A 15,682-nucleotide genomic window follows, 5' to 3' on the forward strand; every position below is an offset into this window, starting at 1 on the left:
ACTATGTATAGGAGTATAGTATAACTGTTTTATAAAGGTCTTCAGACTGTGTATAGGGTTGTGTTACAACTGTTTAACAAAGGTCATCGGACTATGTGTAGAGGTCTGGTATAAGTGATTTACAAAGGTAATGGAACTATGTGTAGAGGTCTGGTATAACTGTTTTACAAAAAGTTATAGGACTACTTGTAGAGGTCTGTGTAAGTGTGGGACTATGTGAAGAAGTCCAGTATAATTGTTTCACAAAGGCCATCGCACTATGTGTAGGGGTCTAGTAAAACTGTTTTACATAGGTCATTCGGCTTTGTGTAGGAGTCTATCATATCTTTTTTACACGATTACTGGTGTAAGTGTGGGACTATGTGAAGAAGTCCAGTATAATTGTATTACAAAGATCATTGCACTGTGTGTGTAGAGGTTTGGTATAACTGTTTTACAAAGGTCATCGGACTATTTGTATGTTGTAGGTGTCTAGTATAGCTATTTTACAAAGCCTATTAGCTTATGAATATATTTTTGTTTTGGTTTTACGCCGTTTTTCAACAATATTTCAGTCATGTAACGGCGGGCAGTTAACCTAACCAGTCTTCCTGGATTCTGTACCAGTACCAACCTGTTCTCCGCAAGTAACTGCCAACTTCCCCACATGAATCAGAGGTGGAGGACTAATGATTTCAGACACAATGTCGTTTATCAAATATTCACGCAGAACATACGCCCCGCCAGAGATCGAGCTCACGACTCCGTAATCCGTAGGCCAACGCTATACCTATTGAGCTTAGCGGGCGGGTTGCTTATGAATAGAGGTCTTCATAGATCTTTTACAAATTTCATGGGACTATGAGTAGAGGTCGGGTATAACTGTTTTACAAAGGCCATCGGATTATTTGTAGGTTGTAGGTGTCTAGTATAGCTATATTACAAATTTCATCAGACTATGATTAGGGGCCTTCATAGACCTTTTACAAAGGTCATGGGACTATGTGTAAGGTACGGGTATAACTGTTTTACAAAGGTCACCGGAATATCTGTACAGGTCTGGTATAACTGTTTTACAAAGGCCATCGGACTATTTGTAGGTTGTAGGTGTCTAGATAAGCTATATTACAAACCTAATCAGACTATGAATAGGGGTCTTCATAGAACTTTTACAAAGGTCATCGGACTATGTATATAGATCTCGTATAACTGTTTTACAAAATTCCTTGGTGTATTTGTAGGGGTTTGGTATAAACCTTTACAAAGTTCAGCGGACTATGTATATTGGTCGGGTATAAGTGTTTTGTGTAGAGGTTTAGTATGACTGTTTAACAAAGGTCATCGGAGAATGTGAAGGGGTCTGGCATAAAGCCAAAAAAAGCCCATGTTTAAGGTTGCTTGACCAGACAGTTCAAGGTATGTAAGGAGGGATTTATTTTCTTTTCTATTTTTTTTCTATGTTTTGTCACGAAGAAACTTCAATAATGATGGCCCATTAATGTTCATGTACAGATAAGAAGATGGAAATAATGCAATATAACACTTAACCAGTTGTTTCCATTTTAAATTAGATAAGAGCCACTTGTCTTGTCATTCCCACACATGGAAGAGAAACATCTGACATCACATGTATAAGTTATAATCGTCAGTGCAACACTGGTTTTAAACAAAGATATTGAACTAAATAAAATTATTCCATAGTGAAGGATGTAGATAGTAAGTGTACACATGAAATATTTATTTTTGTATTAAAACTGGATTTTAAACCTTAGAAGGATCTTTTAACGATGGGGAAAATCAAATTATCGGTGTAAAATATCATATAAATCATACATATGTTTCTTCTCAGTAGTAAGTTGTGCAATATGTAATTGCAACACATTAGAGAGAGTTGATGAATGTTTTAAAGCTTCTGTTTGCACGGCACGGCAGCCGAGAATAGAAAAAAAATGACCATAAGAGAAATAGTGAAAGTTCAAAAGCCTGCTCTTCTAAAGCTACCTAGCTTTAATAATTAATTTTATTAATATGGTTATGCAGATCAAATATTTTTAGGAAGCTTGGTCAAGAAAACCTTTTGTTTTTTTTTATTTTTGTTTTAGATCTATCAGTTTAGTTTTACTATCATGTTGTTAGTATTTATTGGCAATCTTTGACATGTCCTACATTGTATATTGAACTACCTTCTACAGTATTTGCATCCAAGAAAAAAAACCAAAACTTAACCTCAAAATTATCTGACACGTAGCTTAGAAAATAGGGACTTGACTCGAGCTATTAACATTACATACATTAAGAATAAAGATAAAGTATCGTAATATATATGGTATCTGTTTAATTTTCTGTAAAAGGCATGATAATATGTTAATGTTTATAAAAGCCATCCTCAAGCCTTTCATAACGCTGAAAGAATTTTTAAAATCGGACCACTATTGAAAAAGATATGGCAGTTTAAAATTTAAAAACTGCTGATCATGGAGGCAGCCTTTTAGTTTATATTAATTCGTTTTAGCTCGATTGTGATGAAAGCTTCAAGCTTATTGGAATCACTATCGAGTCCGCTTCCTGGAAAAACAAATACTGGTGTAATATGAGAAGTCATGGTCGTGATCCCAGTGGGGCTCGAACCCACGATCCCCGGATTGAGCGGCCGACAGCTTATCTACTAGACCACCGCTCCCCTGTTACCCACTAGACCACCGCTGCAGGCAGCCATTTTGTGTGTTTATAACGTCAGTTACAGGCTGCTAAATTCTTTATTTAGCAAATAAGCTTTTAACTATGTTTATTGAGTGTAAGATATAAAACATAGTAATTTCTTTCATTACAGCTGGAAAAAATAGAGAAATTATTTTACAGAAATAAGTAGATATAATTCAAATATGTATCTAGAAATTTAATAAATCCGCCATTTCTTCTGTTGCCATGGAAACAAATGGCTGCCATTTTGGTAAAATATTTAAATGCTCATAACTTTATCATTTTTAAGTCGTTTTTGAAAATTCTTTCACTTCTTTAAATGATTAAAGAAATCCCAGCAGATAGAATTAACACCAAAACAACATTGCCTGGATACACTAGGCAAATAATTTTCAATATACTAGTAATTATGTCCCTTTTCTTTGTCAGGAGCGCAATTATTCAACATACGTTTTGTTAAAAGGTGACAACTATGATAGAAGTTACCTCGCATCAGTAGTTAGACAAGGTTAGAAGTTTACAGTAATAGAGGATATTACATGAGTGTCTTTTCATATTGAATTTATTAAACGAGTTGAACAAACGCCGCGCATTTTATCAGTTTTATTCAACGAGTTTAGTAAATTCAATGTGGAAAGTCACAAATGTAATATTCTTTTTATCACATGATAGCCTTTCCAGTCGAAACATAAAAATTCCACTTTCTTTTACCATATAAATAAGACAATTTGACCAATGTCTCCGATATAATACTATAAATGACGTCGACGTCAAAGCTTCATTACACTAGTGTATTATCATTTTTATTTAATGGCTTTATTACACTCTCGCGACGTCAAACATGTGATAAGTATGTATAGATAAGAGTAAGACCATTTTAAAAATGAATATAAGTTATTAAATTGACCTTTACATGTGGGGTGAGGAAAATGTATGTGCGAGGACATGCGAGACTAACAATTTTATGCAGTGAACAGTAAATCGATATACATATATCAAATTGTCACACACACATGCCTTATGCTGCATAACTGTTTTGTAATTTCTGGTATAAATAATTGTTCTAATGAAAACGGTTGGTCTTTAAAACGTTATTCCGTCTGAAAGTGAACGATGCTTATGAGCAAAACAGTAGATTAATAATATTTAAGCGCTATTTCGCCAGGGTAAAGGCATTAATGTGATTAAAAAAAATTCATTTCTAACATTATATCGTAAACACATGGTAACAAATGGGCGACTCGGCAACAAAACTAACACTACTTCAATTTGTAACATACAATGTTTTGCATTTCAAAGTGGCAAACAAATAAGAATGAAGTACGTACAACGTTGTAAATCCTTACTTTTTTTTTTATTTCAAATTAGATATAACTGTTCGAAAACATCACTTGTAATATTATTTTTTAATTCCAGGCTGAAAATGACAAGCGGTGACAAAATATATCAGGTTAATTTGGAGGAACTGGTGGAAGACTACACGTGGCGTTGCTACAAACGAGACCAAGGCTTCTTCAGAAAACTGTTTCTGAGGCGCAGCGATTATGTGTTCGACATAAGATGGGGATATGTGGATTTTAAACACGTGACAAATCCAGACGATAAAAAAACAAATGCGGAACAATCAACAGCTGGCGAAATAGATACTGGGGAAGGTACAAGTACTGATAAACACGATTCAACGATAGACGCTCAAATAAGAGGACTTGTTTCCCAGATTGACGCGACCAACAAGAAAGACATGGAACTGTATTTTTCTGAGTATGAAAACGAAACAAGTACACCACAGACATATACTTTTACTGCAGCACGTGCAACTACAACAACAACGAAGATCGAAATGCAAGAGAACTATACTCTTGGCGCAGAAACAAATCTTGAAATCAATTTAGCAGAAATTGTAAAAATTGGAGGTAGTGTAAGCGGGTCATTTTCTGTAACCGAAACAAAAGCGGAGGAATTTTCAAAAACGCTGTCCTGGAACATAGACACGCAAATAAATGTTCCAAGTTGGAATAAAGCCAAAGCTTCTTTGTACGTATATGAGATTCCATCCAAATCAAAGTTTTTGGTTAAAACAACCATGAGTCTTCCGAGGGGACAACTTCCAGTAACTATCAGACGGCGAAAAGACGGTAAAGAGGTGCACATAGAGTGGATTTGCGATCTTGCTGTTCTTTTTGATGAAGACTACAGGAACAGAAGCAGCGTTAAGATTGATAAGACTGTTATAATGGACAATGGAGATAAAGTTATCGAGAATCAGATTGTACTGACAACACGTGGTATATGTAGAAATGTATCATTTAAGAACCAACATGGTGAAAATTGAATGTCAGAAAATAGACGGTGCTCCGCAAGATGGAACACACAGAAGCCAGGTCGACCATGAGGGATCAGTTGAACCAGCCGGTGAGGATGGTGGAGGTTGCTGATAAATGGAAACACACTCGGTATGTTTTAGCTGCAAACAATATAATCAGTAAGAATACACAAAACTGGTAATTTACTTGCGAACACTGAGCGAATGTTAAAATGTAAGTGTTGATTAAAACAACACATTATGCAAAACCACACCATTGATAGTGCTATGAATACACGTGTTACATAGTTGCTATTAAATTGTGTTTTAAGATAAACGGTAGCTAAAATTCAAATAGCAAAAGATGTACATAAACTGTATGAAGACAATATACCTTTAGTTGTGTTAGTACAAAACTGTTTGACCTAAAATACTGCTGTTATCTCTCTTTTGTGATCAACATGTTGACCAATATGAAATATTTTAATATATAAATTGCACTTATATTGTTAAATGTTTAAATGTTGGAGAGTATTAAAGAGTATTGAACATTTTCACACACACACACACACACACACACACACACACACACACACACTTTATCAAACATTCCATCATTTATATCACTACACAGCATAAACCATCGCTATCAAGTATGATAGCCTAATTGCATACAAAGGGAGATTAACACTGAAGACATAGAGTATTTATATTCAATAGCTGTTCATCATACTTCGACCCGCCCGCTTCTAAAGCTCAAAAAGGAGAGCGTAGATCTACGAATTGCAGGGTCGCGAGTTCGATCCCCAGGCGGGCAATATGTTCTCCGTGACGATTTGATAAAAGACAGTGTGTCTGAAATCATTCGTCCTCCACTTCTGATTCATGTGGAGAAGTTGGCAGTTACTTGCGGAGAACAGGTTTGTACTGGTACAGAATCCAGGAACACTAGTTAGGTTAACTGCCCACCGTTACATAACTGAAATACTGTTGAAAAACGGCGTTAAAACCCAAAACAAACAAAGAACATCATACTTAGAAATTATTGAAATTGACAAATCAGTTTCATGTTTCCTCCGCACAAAGCGTCTGCCATCTGTTCTCAGTAATTTTCTCGACACCACCCAACTGCATGTCGTTGACTAACTGTGGACTAAGCAACTTATACTGTTGGACAAAGTGTTAGAGAAACGTAATGGGAACTAATTGCAGACGTTTCGTATGGAGGAAAGTACTCATTTGTCTTTCTTCGACACTCTTTATCTTACGATAATCCGTCAAGTAATAAGGAAAATATTGGCAAAATGCTACCTGAATCGGGACAATTTCGTGTGTACGATATCCAAAAGTCACGAAGTTGGCCACCCTAAAGCCGTTTTGAAATGAGACTAACGAGGCTTCACTGCGGTCACTGGTGTTAACTTTATTCCTTGACTTACTGCTTGAATTCATTCAGAGCAGATGAATTTTCGATATGCTCGGGTAGCGTCTTCGGGTGAAAGAGGGAATGAAGATGCGTGCGCGTGTTTATAAAAGGAACATCATTTATGATCCTTCAAGCACATCTGACAGATAACTTGAAGTAAGATGATCTTTGATATTATAAAAGGTTCGTAAAAAGAGATTTCAAGCACGTTTCCTTGAAATTTCAAGTACAGATCTTAAGCACTGTTACATTTCAATAAATTACTGAAAATATGAAATAAACACGTTTATTATATCAACACTGTCAGGAATACAGATTGTAAATGACGTGATGATATTTCGACGTTCCATGCGTCAAATAGTTCTTCGTTTCAAACGAGTTTTACGTCTTATTTATCTATGATCATAGGCAACTATGGTTAATATAATACCTGAAATAGGTATATGTATATAATAAAAGGGTCGAGTGGGATCCAGGCCTGACAATTTACTCGAGCCGAATACAGTATCTAAGAGGTATTGTGATAATAACCTAATTGTGCTTCAAATATATATTCCAACATAAAATTGCTGTTCTTGCAACTTTTTTGGGGGCGTTTTAACAGGAGAGAACACGTGCGTTAACACAGAGATTACTGTTATAACAACATTTTATATGCGCGTTCCGTGGCAAAGCGTAAACGCATTACGGACCCAAAACGAGTACCTCAAAAGGAAATGACGTCAACGTGAAAAACCGACGCAGACATTCCCGCGCATTTCATGGAAATTTAATATTATTTAGGAATGATTTATTCGATTTTTAGGTGTTTTTTTTAAACGTAGAGGGCTTTATGTTACACGTGTGTGATAAAGGAAATAAGGGAAGATCGGTGGTTCTAAACTGGTACACACCCGTACATAATGCCTGCAGGATCACCCGGGGTCTTCCTCCAGCATCAAAGCTGGAATGTCGCCTTATTATATCTAATAATGTCGATGTGACAATAAAGCAAGAAATGGTTTACCTTTGACACAAGCATGAATATCAGAACAAATGATTTAATTCTATGTTAAAACATTACATCTTCACTATGGTTCAGCTCAACTCTTGTTATGTCATAGAGGCAACTTGCAATACCACACATTTTGATAGGTTTGTATTTTGTGTTTAATTTAGATTGATTGTACTTTTAGAAGTATGACGTAAAAGATCGGCTAACATTTACAGCTGTTAATTACACAAACTATTTCATTAGAATATACTTAGGAATTTCACAAATTAAGGGTAGTCAGAGAATTGTTGCACAATTTTCTCATCCTGTGACAGAATGAATGAGTGGTATTTTGGCGCCCAACGTGGGGCCTTGACGGCATTACACTGGTTAGTCTCCGACACCTGTAAGTGCTTGATTTGAAAAATACCCGCTGAAATTCGAGGACGAACTTCAAAATGGTGGGAAAATATGACACGGTGTAGAACTTGAATATTGAAACTGGGAGAAAATGTGTAAGCGGTCGGATAGTTCTGTCCGTAGATTATCGGAACGGTATTCCGAGGCCCCGGGTTCGAGTCTCGGTCTAGCTTCACATTTTTCTCACCCTGTGACAGAATGAATGGGTATATATCCACCTCAACCCCTACCACCACCCCTAATGGTTTGTACCTATAGATAGGATTTGAAGTGATACATTTGCTTAATCGTTATGTCCCTTGATACATTTTCATTTATTCCGTAATGATACGGGACGATTACGGGATATTGCCAATCATAACTGACTAACTGACAAAAAATCAAGATGCCTAGTTAACGTAAGTGAATATGTGGATGGCAGTAGTGAGCACTAACAGGCAGTTTTGTCCTGTTAAGATACTTAATGGATAACAAGCAGTTTTGTCACTTGCCAGATAATAACTGAATAAGTGACAGTTTTATGAAACATTTCGAGATAAACAAGTGGATATCTGGTTGGCAGAAATATGCCACCATACTTAATATTTGCCAACCGGTTTCGTTTAATATTTACTTACCCTGATGGTACATATATACATAAAGGAAACGTCTTATCATGACTGAGTTTTCTTTGATTTACATCAAATCTTAAACAATTATTATTATGTATGCCCTCAGATGCTTTTGGAATTATATAACGTAACTCCGCATATAGGGAAAGATTTATTACACAAAAAGAGAGGAATATATGTTAAACATCACTAATAACAAAATATCTAAAGAAAAGTCACTTAACATAGAGCAGTAATATAACATAATATAACATTTGTACGAAAACAAGTAAATGGTTTTTCGTTAAATCTGAAGGTTTTCCTCATACAAGTCCATTTCTGATTAAGGTCTTGTATAAACAAGAGACTGGATAATATGTTTGAATAGCAGGTGCGTAATCTTTTAGCAAGTTAGAGGAAAACGTATGCACAGAATATTTAAGAAATAAAATATAAGAGACCCGTGTTTTAAGTGATTTAGATGTTCGTTCAGGGTAATTTATTTCACGAGGGCATGGTTCGAGTGCATTATTTCGTAATATATAACCAATTCTTAGTGATTAAGTGAATTAAAACCGTTTCTGAAAATATTATTTTGATTTTAATAATTTTATTATGAAGTCAAATAAAATATTATACACTTGACGTCTCGTCACCGTCATCGTGTTTTATTAAAAACAAACATAATTTGTCACAACGCAATTAATCAAAATGTAAATCATTGATAACTAACATCTGGTACTAGAAGAATACAAAATTACATAAATTAAAAACTTCAGTTATTAAAGAAATAACAGTAGCAAATGTGTCTTTAGGTAATCATTCGTTTGCTCTCAAACGATGTGTCTACGTTAGTTTTGCAAGTGTCAGAACAAGAGGGGTCATTAATTTGATTTACATGTACTATTTGAATAATGTACTATTTGAGTTATGAAATTTACCATAAATTGAAACGTTCTTGAAGCAAGAGCACTTTTCCGTCAAGAGTAATGTTATTTTACAATAAATAACTAGGAGAATTACACGATTTGATAATGAATTTCAATTCGATTGAACATACTCGTTTGAATATACATATTACTGAAAGTTTTACTATTTCAGTTTTAGTGCACATGATTTAAAGGTTATGGTTCCATATGGACATTTTTCAAATATGTATCAAAATGTGGCAAAAAAATAACTAAAACAATGTCAGATTGCAAATAATGATAAAAGATACCTGAAGTAAAAAGAAATATCATCAAAATGTACCCAAATGATTACGTTAGAAGCTGTCACTGAAAGATGAAAGATTTGTTCGACCTAAATTATTTCTTTCTTCACAATTAATCATTTTGACACAGCTTGTTAAATACTTCACCAGTGATTATGACAAATCCATAAAATTTAAATCATGAAGAGGTACATCTGCTAAAAGAAAGAAATGTGCAAATAAAACAAGTGTCTAATTGACGTGTACATCGTTCACAGGCGTTCGAAATCAACAAAATATTTCCTGAAGCAAGTAAAATCAATTGAAATAGAAAAGTAGTTCGTTGCAAGTAATATCGTGCACGCGATACTGGCTCACTAAAATACGTAACGTAACAATCTACGTTGCTACAAACATAGTAAGACAGGACTCACATCAGCAGTAACCTAATATTATGCATAATATTTATCATGACGACTGCACAGTAACCTTCAAATCATACTTCACACTGAAAAAGTAACTACTAAGGAAGACGGACCTCGTGAAACAGGTATATGATTGTCATCTTTAAGAAACTCGTTTGATTAAATAAATCATCCATTTACACATTTCATTTTATCTCACTTATCTGCATATTTCCAACGATAACACTAAAACTGTCTATTTGAAATAATAAAAAGGAAAAAGTAAACCCATATACCAAACTCTGATTAAATATATCTAATATATCTAACAATTAATTGTTTCTTCCAAACTAAAGAACTATCTACAAGCAAACTGAGATGACCATAAAATTGTTACATGTTTGAAACATGATTGTATGTATACAAATGCGACATTGTTTATACGTAGTCATTTTTATAGCACATATCACTGAAGATATTCATATGTTTTGATAGAGTTCCGACATCTGGATGTGAGCCATAATCAGATCGAAACAGTACTTGTATTGTTCCTAAAATTAAAATCAAACAGCAAATTAAAAATGCACATAGACCGTAGGTCGTACTACAGTTACGAAAAGCTCTTATGTAGAAATCCCTTAACGTCAAACAAAGAAATGTCTAAGATATCAAGTATATTTAAGGTATCAACAGTTTAGAAAACATTTGCTTATAAAGTCAACCTGAAAACTTAATTAAATATTTTGGAATAGAAGAAAATATGTATATCAAGGTAATGCATGTTAAGGTAACAAGAAATTGTATTTCACGAAAAAATTGTCTCCCACTACGTACCATGCATAAATTTATGAACCATAACATCACAAACATATAATCAACTAGAAGTTTGGGGAATGTCAACCATTGGTTTAGGAGAAGTAGCACAGATAAAAGAATTTGACAAATCAAGGGTCACGACTCCGCCTTAAATAATTTAATTAGCACATGACGATAATGTTCACACCTACGCTTCACACTTATCATTCCCGAGGTTTGTTGAAATTCAACTTAATTGTATACAGCAAGTCGTGTAAACACTCTTACAAATTATGGGACATAACTCTGCTGAAAATCACTGAAACAAAACATACCGATGAACAGCATAACTAAGCTTGGCACTAACAACACCTGTAATGTTTGGCGAAAATCTGCGCAAAGGTGTAAGAGAAATTGCTAAAATATCGCGATATTTGACAAAAAGGGCCATGACTCCCATGCAAGTCTCTAAACCAGAATTGCTGATGATATGCATGATACGATCTGGCATGAATCTCTCCTGGAAACCCTGGTAGAAACCTCATATTAAAGAAAGTGGATAAAAAATCAAATATTTGACGTATCAAGTGCAATAAGTCTCTTAAAAACATTGAACCGGAGCATGCCCATTATATACACAACTAGGCCTTGCTTTGATCTATTTTGTGCAGTTTTGTTTTATTCCTCCTAGTTTTATCGGAGCAGTTGCCGGGTAAGGTAATATATGACAAACCAAGGATCATAAATTGGCTGAAAACCACTGAACCGGAAAATGTCAATGACATGTTTAACAAGGCTTTACGCTGAAAACTCCTGCCAGATTTGGTGGAAATACGCCAAAACATATGAGAAGCTGCTAAAATTTCATTAAAATTGACGAATAAAGGGTCATTACTCTGCTGAAAATCTTTGAACCGAGAAATATCAACAATCTGCATAATACTACTTAGTACTGATTACACCTGTAAGGTTTTGTGGAAATCTGCCTATGATAAGAGAAGTTGCCAAAATATCATATTATTTTATGAACTAAGGGCCTTAACTCCACAGAAAATCATCAAACCAGAATGCACCAATGATAAGCTTAGCAAAGATTACTATATGAAGTTTGGTGTAAATCCTTGCAGTGGTGTTAGAGGAGTTGCGTGGACAAACTTTATGACATACAGACAGACGAACAACACCTCGCCAATATGTCTAATCCACAACTTTCGGGGACATAATAAAACTTGGTAAGTTAATAACATGATAAGGTAATAACATGACGTTCTCGTACATTGTAAAGTCTGTTTATGCACTTTGTTTGTTCAGTTCATATAGCTAATTTAAATTACTGACACGATTCCTGGAGGAGATGTGAACGCTTACACCTCAGATATTTAGACAACTGGAGTAAGACAACTTACATAATTGCTGACCAGTTGACTCTGTCTTTTCTTCATCATCTTTACAGACTCCACAATATTGATGTGACCTCCTTCATACTTCATCCTCTGTAACTCATTAAGTAGCACACATACTATACCAGATCTTGAACAACCGTCACTGTAACAAACATGACAAACTCAATTACTAAACTATATCAAGACTTGATGTAACTGTAACGATCGAAATGTCGTCGACTTTGAGGAACACGAATTTTAAGTAGTGAACGACTTTCAACGACTTCTAAAATAAATTAATATGAACCAAGGATATCGAATGTTACTATTGTTTGAATAACAACATAGTACATACAAGTGCCTTAAATGGCCATAGACTAACCAGTTGACGACATATCTTAAGTTAATTTACCTGCAGTGAATCAGTATGGGTTGAGACTCGGACAAATGTGGCTGCCACTTCTGGACAGATTCTATCATGTCTAGGAGGGACTTTGTGTCACCAGGAACCGTGTATCCGCCCTTCCATGCTGTGTGTTCAAACTGCTTCACTGTTGTAAGGTTGTCCTCTTCCTGAAAAATATTGAAAACTAGTACTGTATAAGTTGTATTACATAATAAACTCATATTGATTAAATATAAATCTAAGACAGTCAAGCATAAGGTGAAGGTGTCCTTCGAGCCCTGGGCGAGGCATAGGTTCTTCGTGACAATTTGATAAAAGACGTTGTGTCTGAAATCATCCGTCCCCTACCCCAGATTCATGTGGGAAAGTTGGCAGTTACTTGCGGAAAACAGGTTTGTACCGGTACAAAAATCCAGGAACACTGGTTAGATTAACTGCCCGTTACATAACTGAAATACTGTTGAAAAACGGTGTTAAACCAAAAAAAAAAATAATACTAATAATAAAAATACATTCGTCGAACGTCTCCGCCGGGCCTGGATTGGTAAGTAATATCTATTTCCAGCGAGGTAAATACTTACATGAAACCCTCTGTTGGGTGATGAGGGCTTATATATGCCCTTTGTATAAACCGTAACATGTTGTTGAAATTGTGTTCAGTTCTTTTTTTTATATGTGCTTAACAATCACGAAAAAACTATATAACCCTTTAAATAACAATGATTAAACCATTCATTTTAATCAAAGATTTCGCTAGAATGAGAAAATTGGGAGTTTGTAATTTGAACACACGGAAATAGTAATTCAAATGAAACGAAGCTGTTAGAGGGATACAATAAAGGTAGGGAACTGCCTTTTCTCTTTTCTTTATACCGATAATGATATTAAACATGGCGGATATTACGGTATTGTCCTAACGTTACGTAAAGTGATAAATCTGCTGGAAACGAAAGACGTCATAATGTTGATCATGTGCCGGCAATATATCGATAGACGCTGTAAGTATCTCATAAAGCAATCATCATTTCGTTACTATATCAGTAGGACAGGTACAAAACCGTATTTTAGCAAGCGGCGTTCAAATTATCCGTTCAGCAAAACACACCCCAAACAAGCATACATAAAACAGAATTAGAGTAGTATATGTTTAATGCTCAGTTAGACAATAAACATGCGGATATGGACGTTATCTAAAAAAATGCACTATTTGTTTCATAGCCATAATGTACTGTATATATGTTTGTTGTTGTGTATGTTTAAATGAATTTTATACTGATGATTTAAACTTTGAAACTAAGCATTACCTCTCTAGCACTTTCTTTGAAAGTAAAGGTCCTTTCTGTGTAGCCCTTCCTGATCTTTTCCTCAATTTTGTTGACGCTGAATCTATTTTCGCTGTTTGCACTCGATCCTAGCTCACAACTAGACTGTAATAAAAAAATAAAGCAAAAGTACAGTTTAGCTCAGTTTAGTTTCAAATGTAGATCTCGCATGTGTTCTATATGTCTGATGACTGCTTTAAACAATTCTCGTACAGTGGTATGTTAATCGTTGTTTTTTTTTTTGAGTATATATCTACAGAATCCAAACACTTACTCAAAGTTTTTTATTCGACCAATGTGTTACCAGTTACATACTCAAAAGCCTTAGGAAACATAAGCACAAGTTACCCGGTAACATGTAGTTGATGGCTCTGTCAGCATTATGATTGTTTTGATGTTGCTGTCGTCAACTAGTGACCAGAACTCTTCCATTGTACCTTTATCCGGGGACATCGACACCAAGAATGTACTCTTTTCCTTGTAATTCTTGAATAGTTAAATATAAGCATTACATTACCGCTTTACAGGTAAGATAAAATAAAACATCCCGATTACCGTAAAACCAATTGGCAAGTACTACGCTCAGTCTAGCAGTGTTGTATTTGATTTAAATAATTCATGTTCTATGCGAAATAAACTGAGTAAAACAAAGAACAAAGTAACATCTCTTTATATCACAGAAAATTACAAATAATGAAAGTCTATTTGGAATTCATGAAATGATTTCGTTATAACTTACGGGGATGTATATGGCACGCAACTGTTGCACATATTTGGATCCTCTGTTCATAAGTTTTGGTCTGTATGCATCACCTGTACATATATTGCTATTATGTAATTTCCTGATACTTCTCCAGCAAAGGTTTGGTTGGGAGAAACAGGTACGATAGAAAATGACATAAACAGCGGATATTACATGAATCTATTCAACGAGTTGAACAAAATAATAAAATGCTAGGGTCTGCAAATTCAATGTTGAAAAACACAACGGCAATATTCATTTTTATTCTATATCTATTTTATCTATCTAATCGCGAACGTTCATTTGCAACACGTGACCGTACAATATATTACGGTATTTGGATGCACGTGCGTACAAAAATCCTGTATTTTCTGTATTTGGACGCACGCGCGTACAAAAAATCCTGTATTTTCTGTATTTGGACGGTTCAACAGTCCCATGTTAAACATACGATAAAGCCCGAAACGCGTGAAAATGTTCCGAATGTAAATCGGATTGAAGTAGGCGCTCTATGTACAGAGTTTGATTATGCGTCTTGAAATCAGGATTTAATTTGAGTTTTTTTGTTTACAACACACAAAAGCGATTCAAGTGATAACAATGCTATCTGATTTAGATATTAAAACGTTCGTTAATATGAAATAAGGCAAAGCCTCAAAACGAGGCCAAAGAAATTGGATTTAGCTAAATATATTATGCATCATTTATTTGTCACAAAGAAACTATTCACTACTCACAAGAATTCAGGAGAACCTAATCAATTGAAAAGTGTACATTTTGTGTCACCATACCTATAACAGTGAATATCATACGTTGCAAAATTTATGGGAAGCCGGTGTCATGGTGACGTTATTACCGCGTCCCCGTTTCTTTCTGCTTATGGCATACAGACACTAAATAGAAAAATGGCGCTAAAAAAATGGTATTCGCATAATGGCGGACACAAATAGTCCTCAGTTTTTTTTGCTCTGTAGAGCTATTTTCCTTATTTTCTTTGCAATTTTTTGGCTAAAATCACATGACAGATCTATGCTTGACATGTAGGTAGC

General features: G+C 35.0%; 2 protein-coding genes across 2 annotated transcripts in view; one reads left to right on the plus strand and one right to left on the minus strand.

Moving 5' to 3' along the window:
* Positions 1-291: 291 nt before the first annotated feature.
* Positions 292-5,011, plus strand: LOC128554040 (uncharacterized). Its single transcript, XM_053535252.1, has 2 exons — positions 292-1,695; positions 4,096-5,011. Exon 2 carries the CDS (start codon positions 4,103-4,105, stop codon positions 5,009-5,011), a length of 909 nt encoding a protein of 302 aa, XP_053391227.1. The 5' UTR covers positions 292-1,695; positions 4,096-4,102.
* A 3,538-nt stretch (positions 5,012-8,549) lies between these two features.
* Positions 8,550-15,682, minus strand: part of LOC128554041 (receptor-type tyrosine-protein phosphatase epsilon-like) — a 29,814-nt gene continuing 22,681 nt past the window's right edge. Inside the window, exons 14-19 of the mRNA XM_053535253.1 lie at positions 14,631-14,704; positions 14,240-14,377; positions 13,874-13,996; positions 12,576-12,736; positions 12,188-12,326; positions 8,550-10,537 (exon numbers count right to left, since the gene is read on the minus strand). Of these exons, the coding sequence (XP_053391228.1) occupies positions 10,466-10,537; positions 12,188-12,326; positions 12,576-12,736; positions 13,874-13,996; positions 14,240-14,377; positions 14,631-14,704 (707 nt within the window). The 3' untranslated portion in view covers positions 8,550-10,465. The remainder of the gene's footprint in view (positions 10,538-12,187; positions 12,327-12,575; positions 12,737-13,873; positions 13,997-14,239; positions 14,378-14,630; positions 14,705-15,682) is intronic.

This window comes from Mercenaria mercenaria, unplaced genomic scaffold (assembly GCF_021730395.1).
Source record: "Mercenaria mercenaria strain notata unplaced genomic scaffold, MADL_Memer_1 contig_4667, whole genome shotgun sequence".
Lineage (NCBI taxonomy): Eukaryota > Metazoa > Mollusca > Bivalvia > Venerida > Veneridae > Mercenaria > Mercenaria mercenaria.

Bases quoted from the DNA above. Each gene is read 5' to 3' on its own strand.
- LOC128554040 (XM_053535252.1), top strand. From the start codon at position 4,103: ATGACAAGCGGTGACAAAATATATCAGGTTAATTTGGAGGAACTGGTG.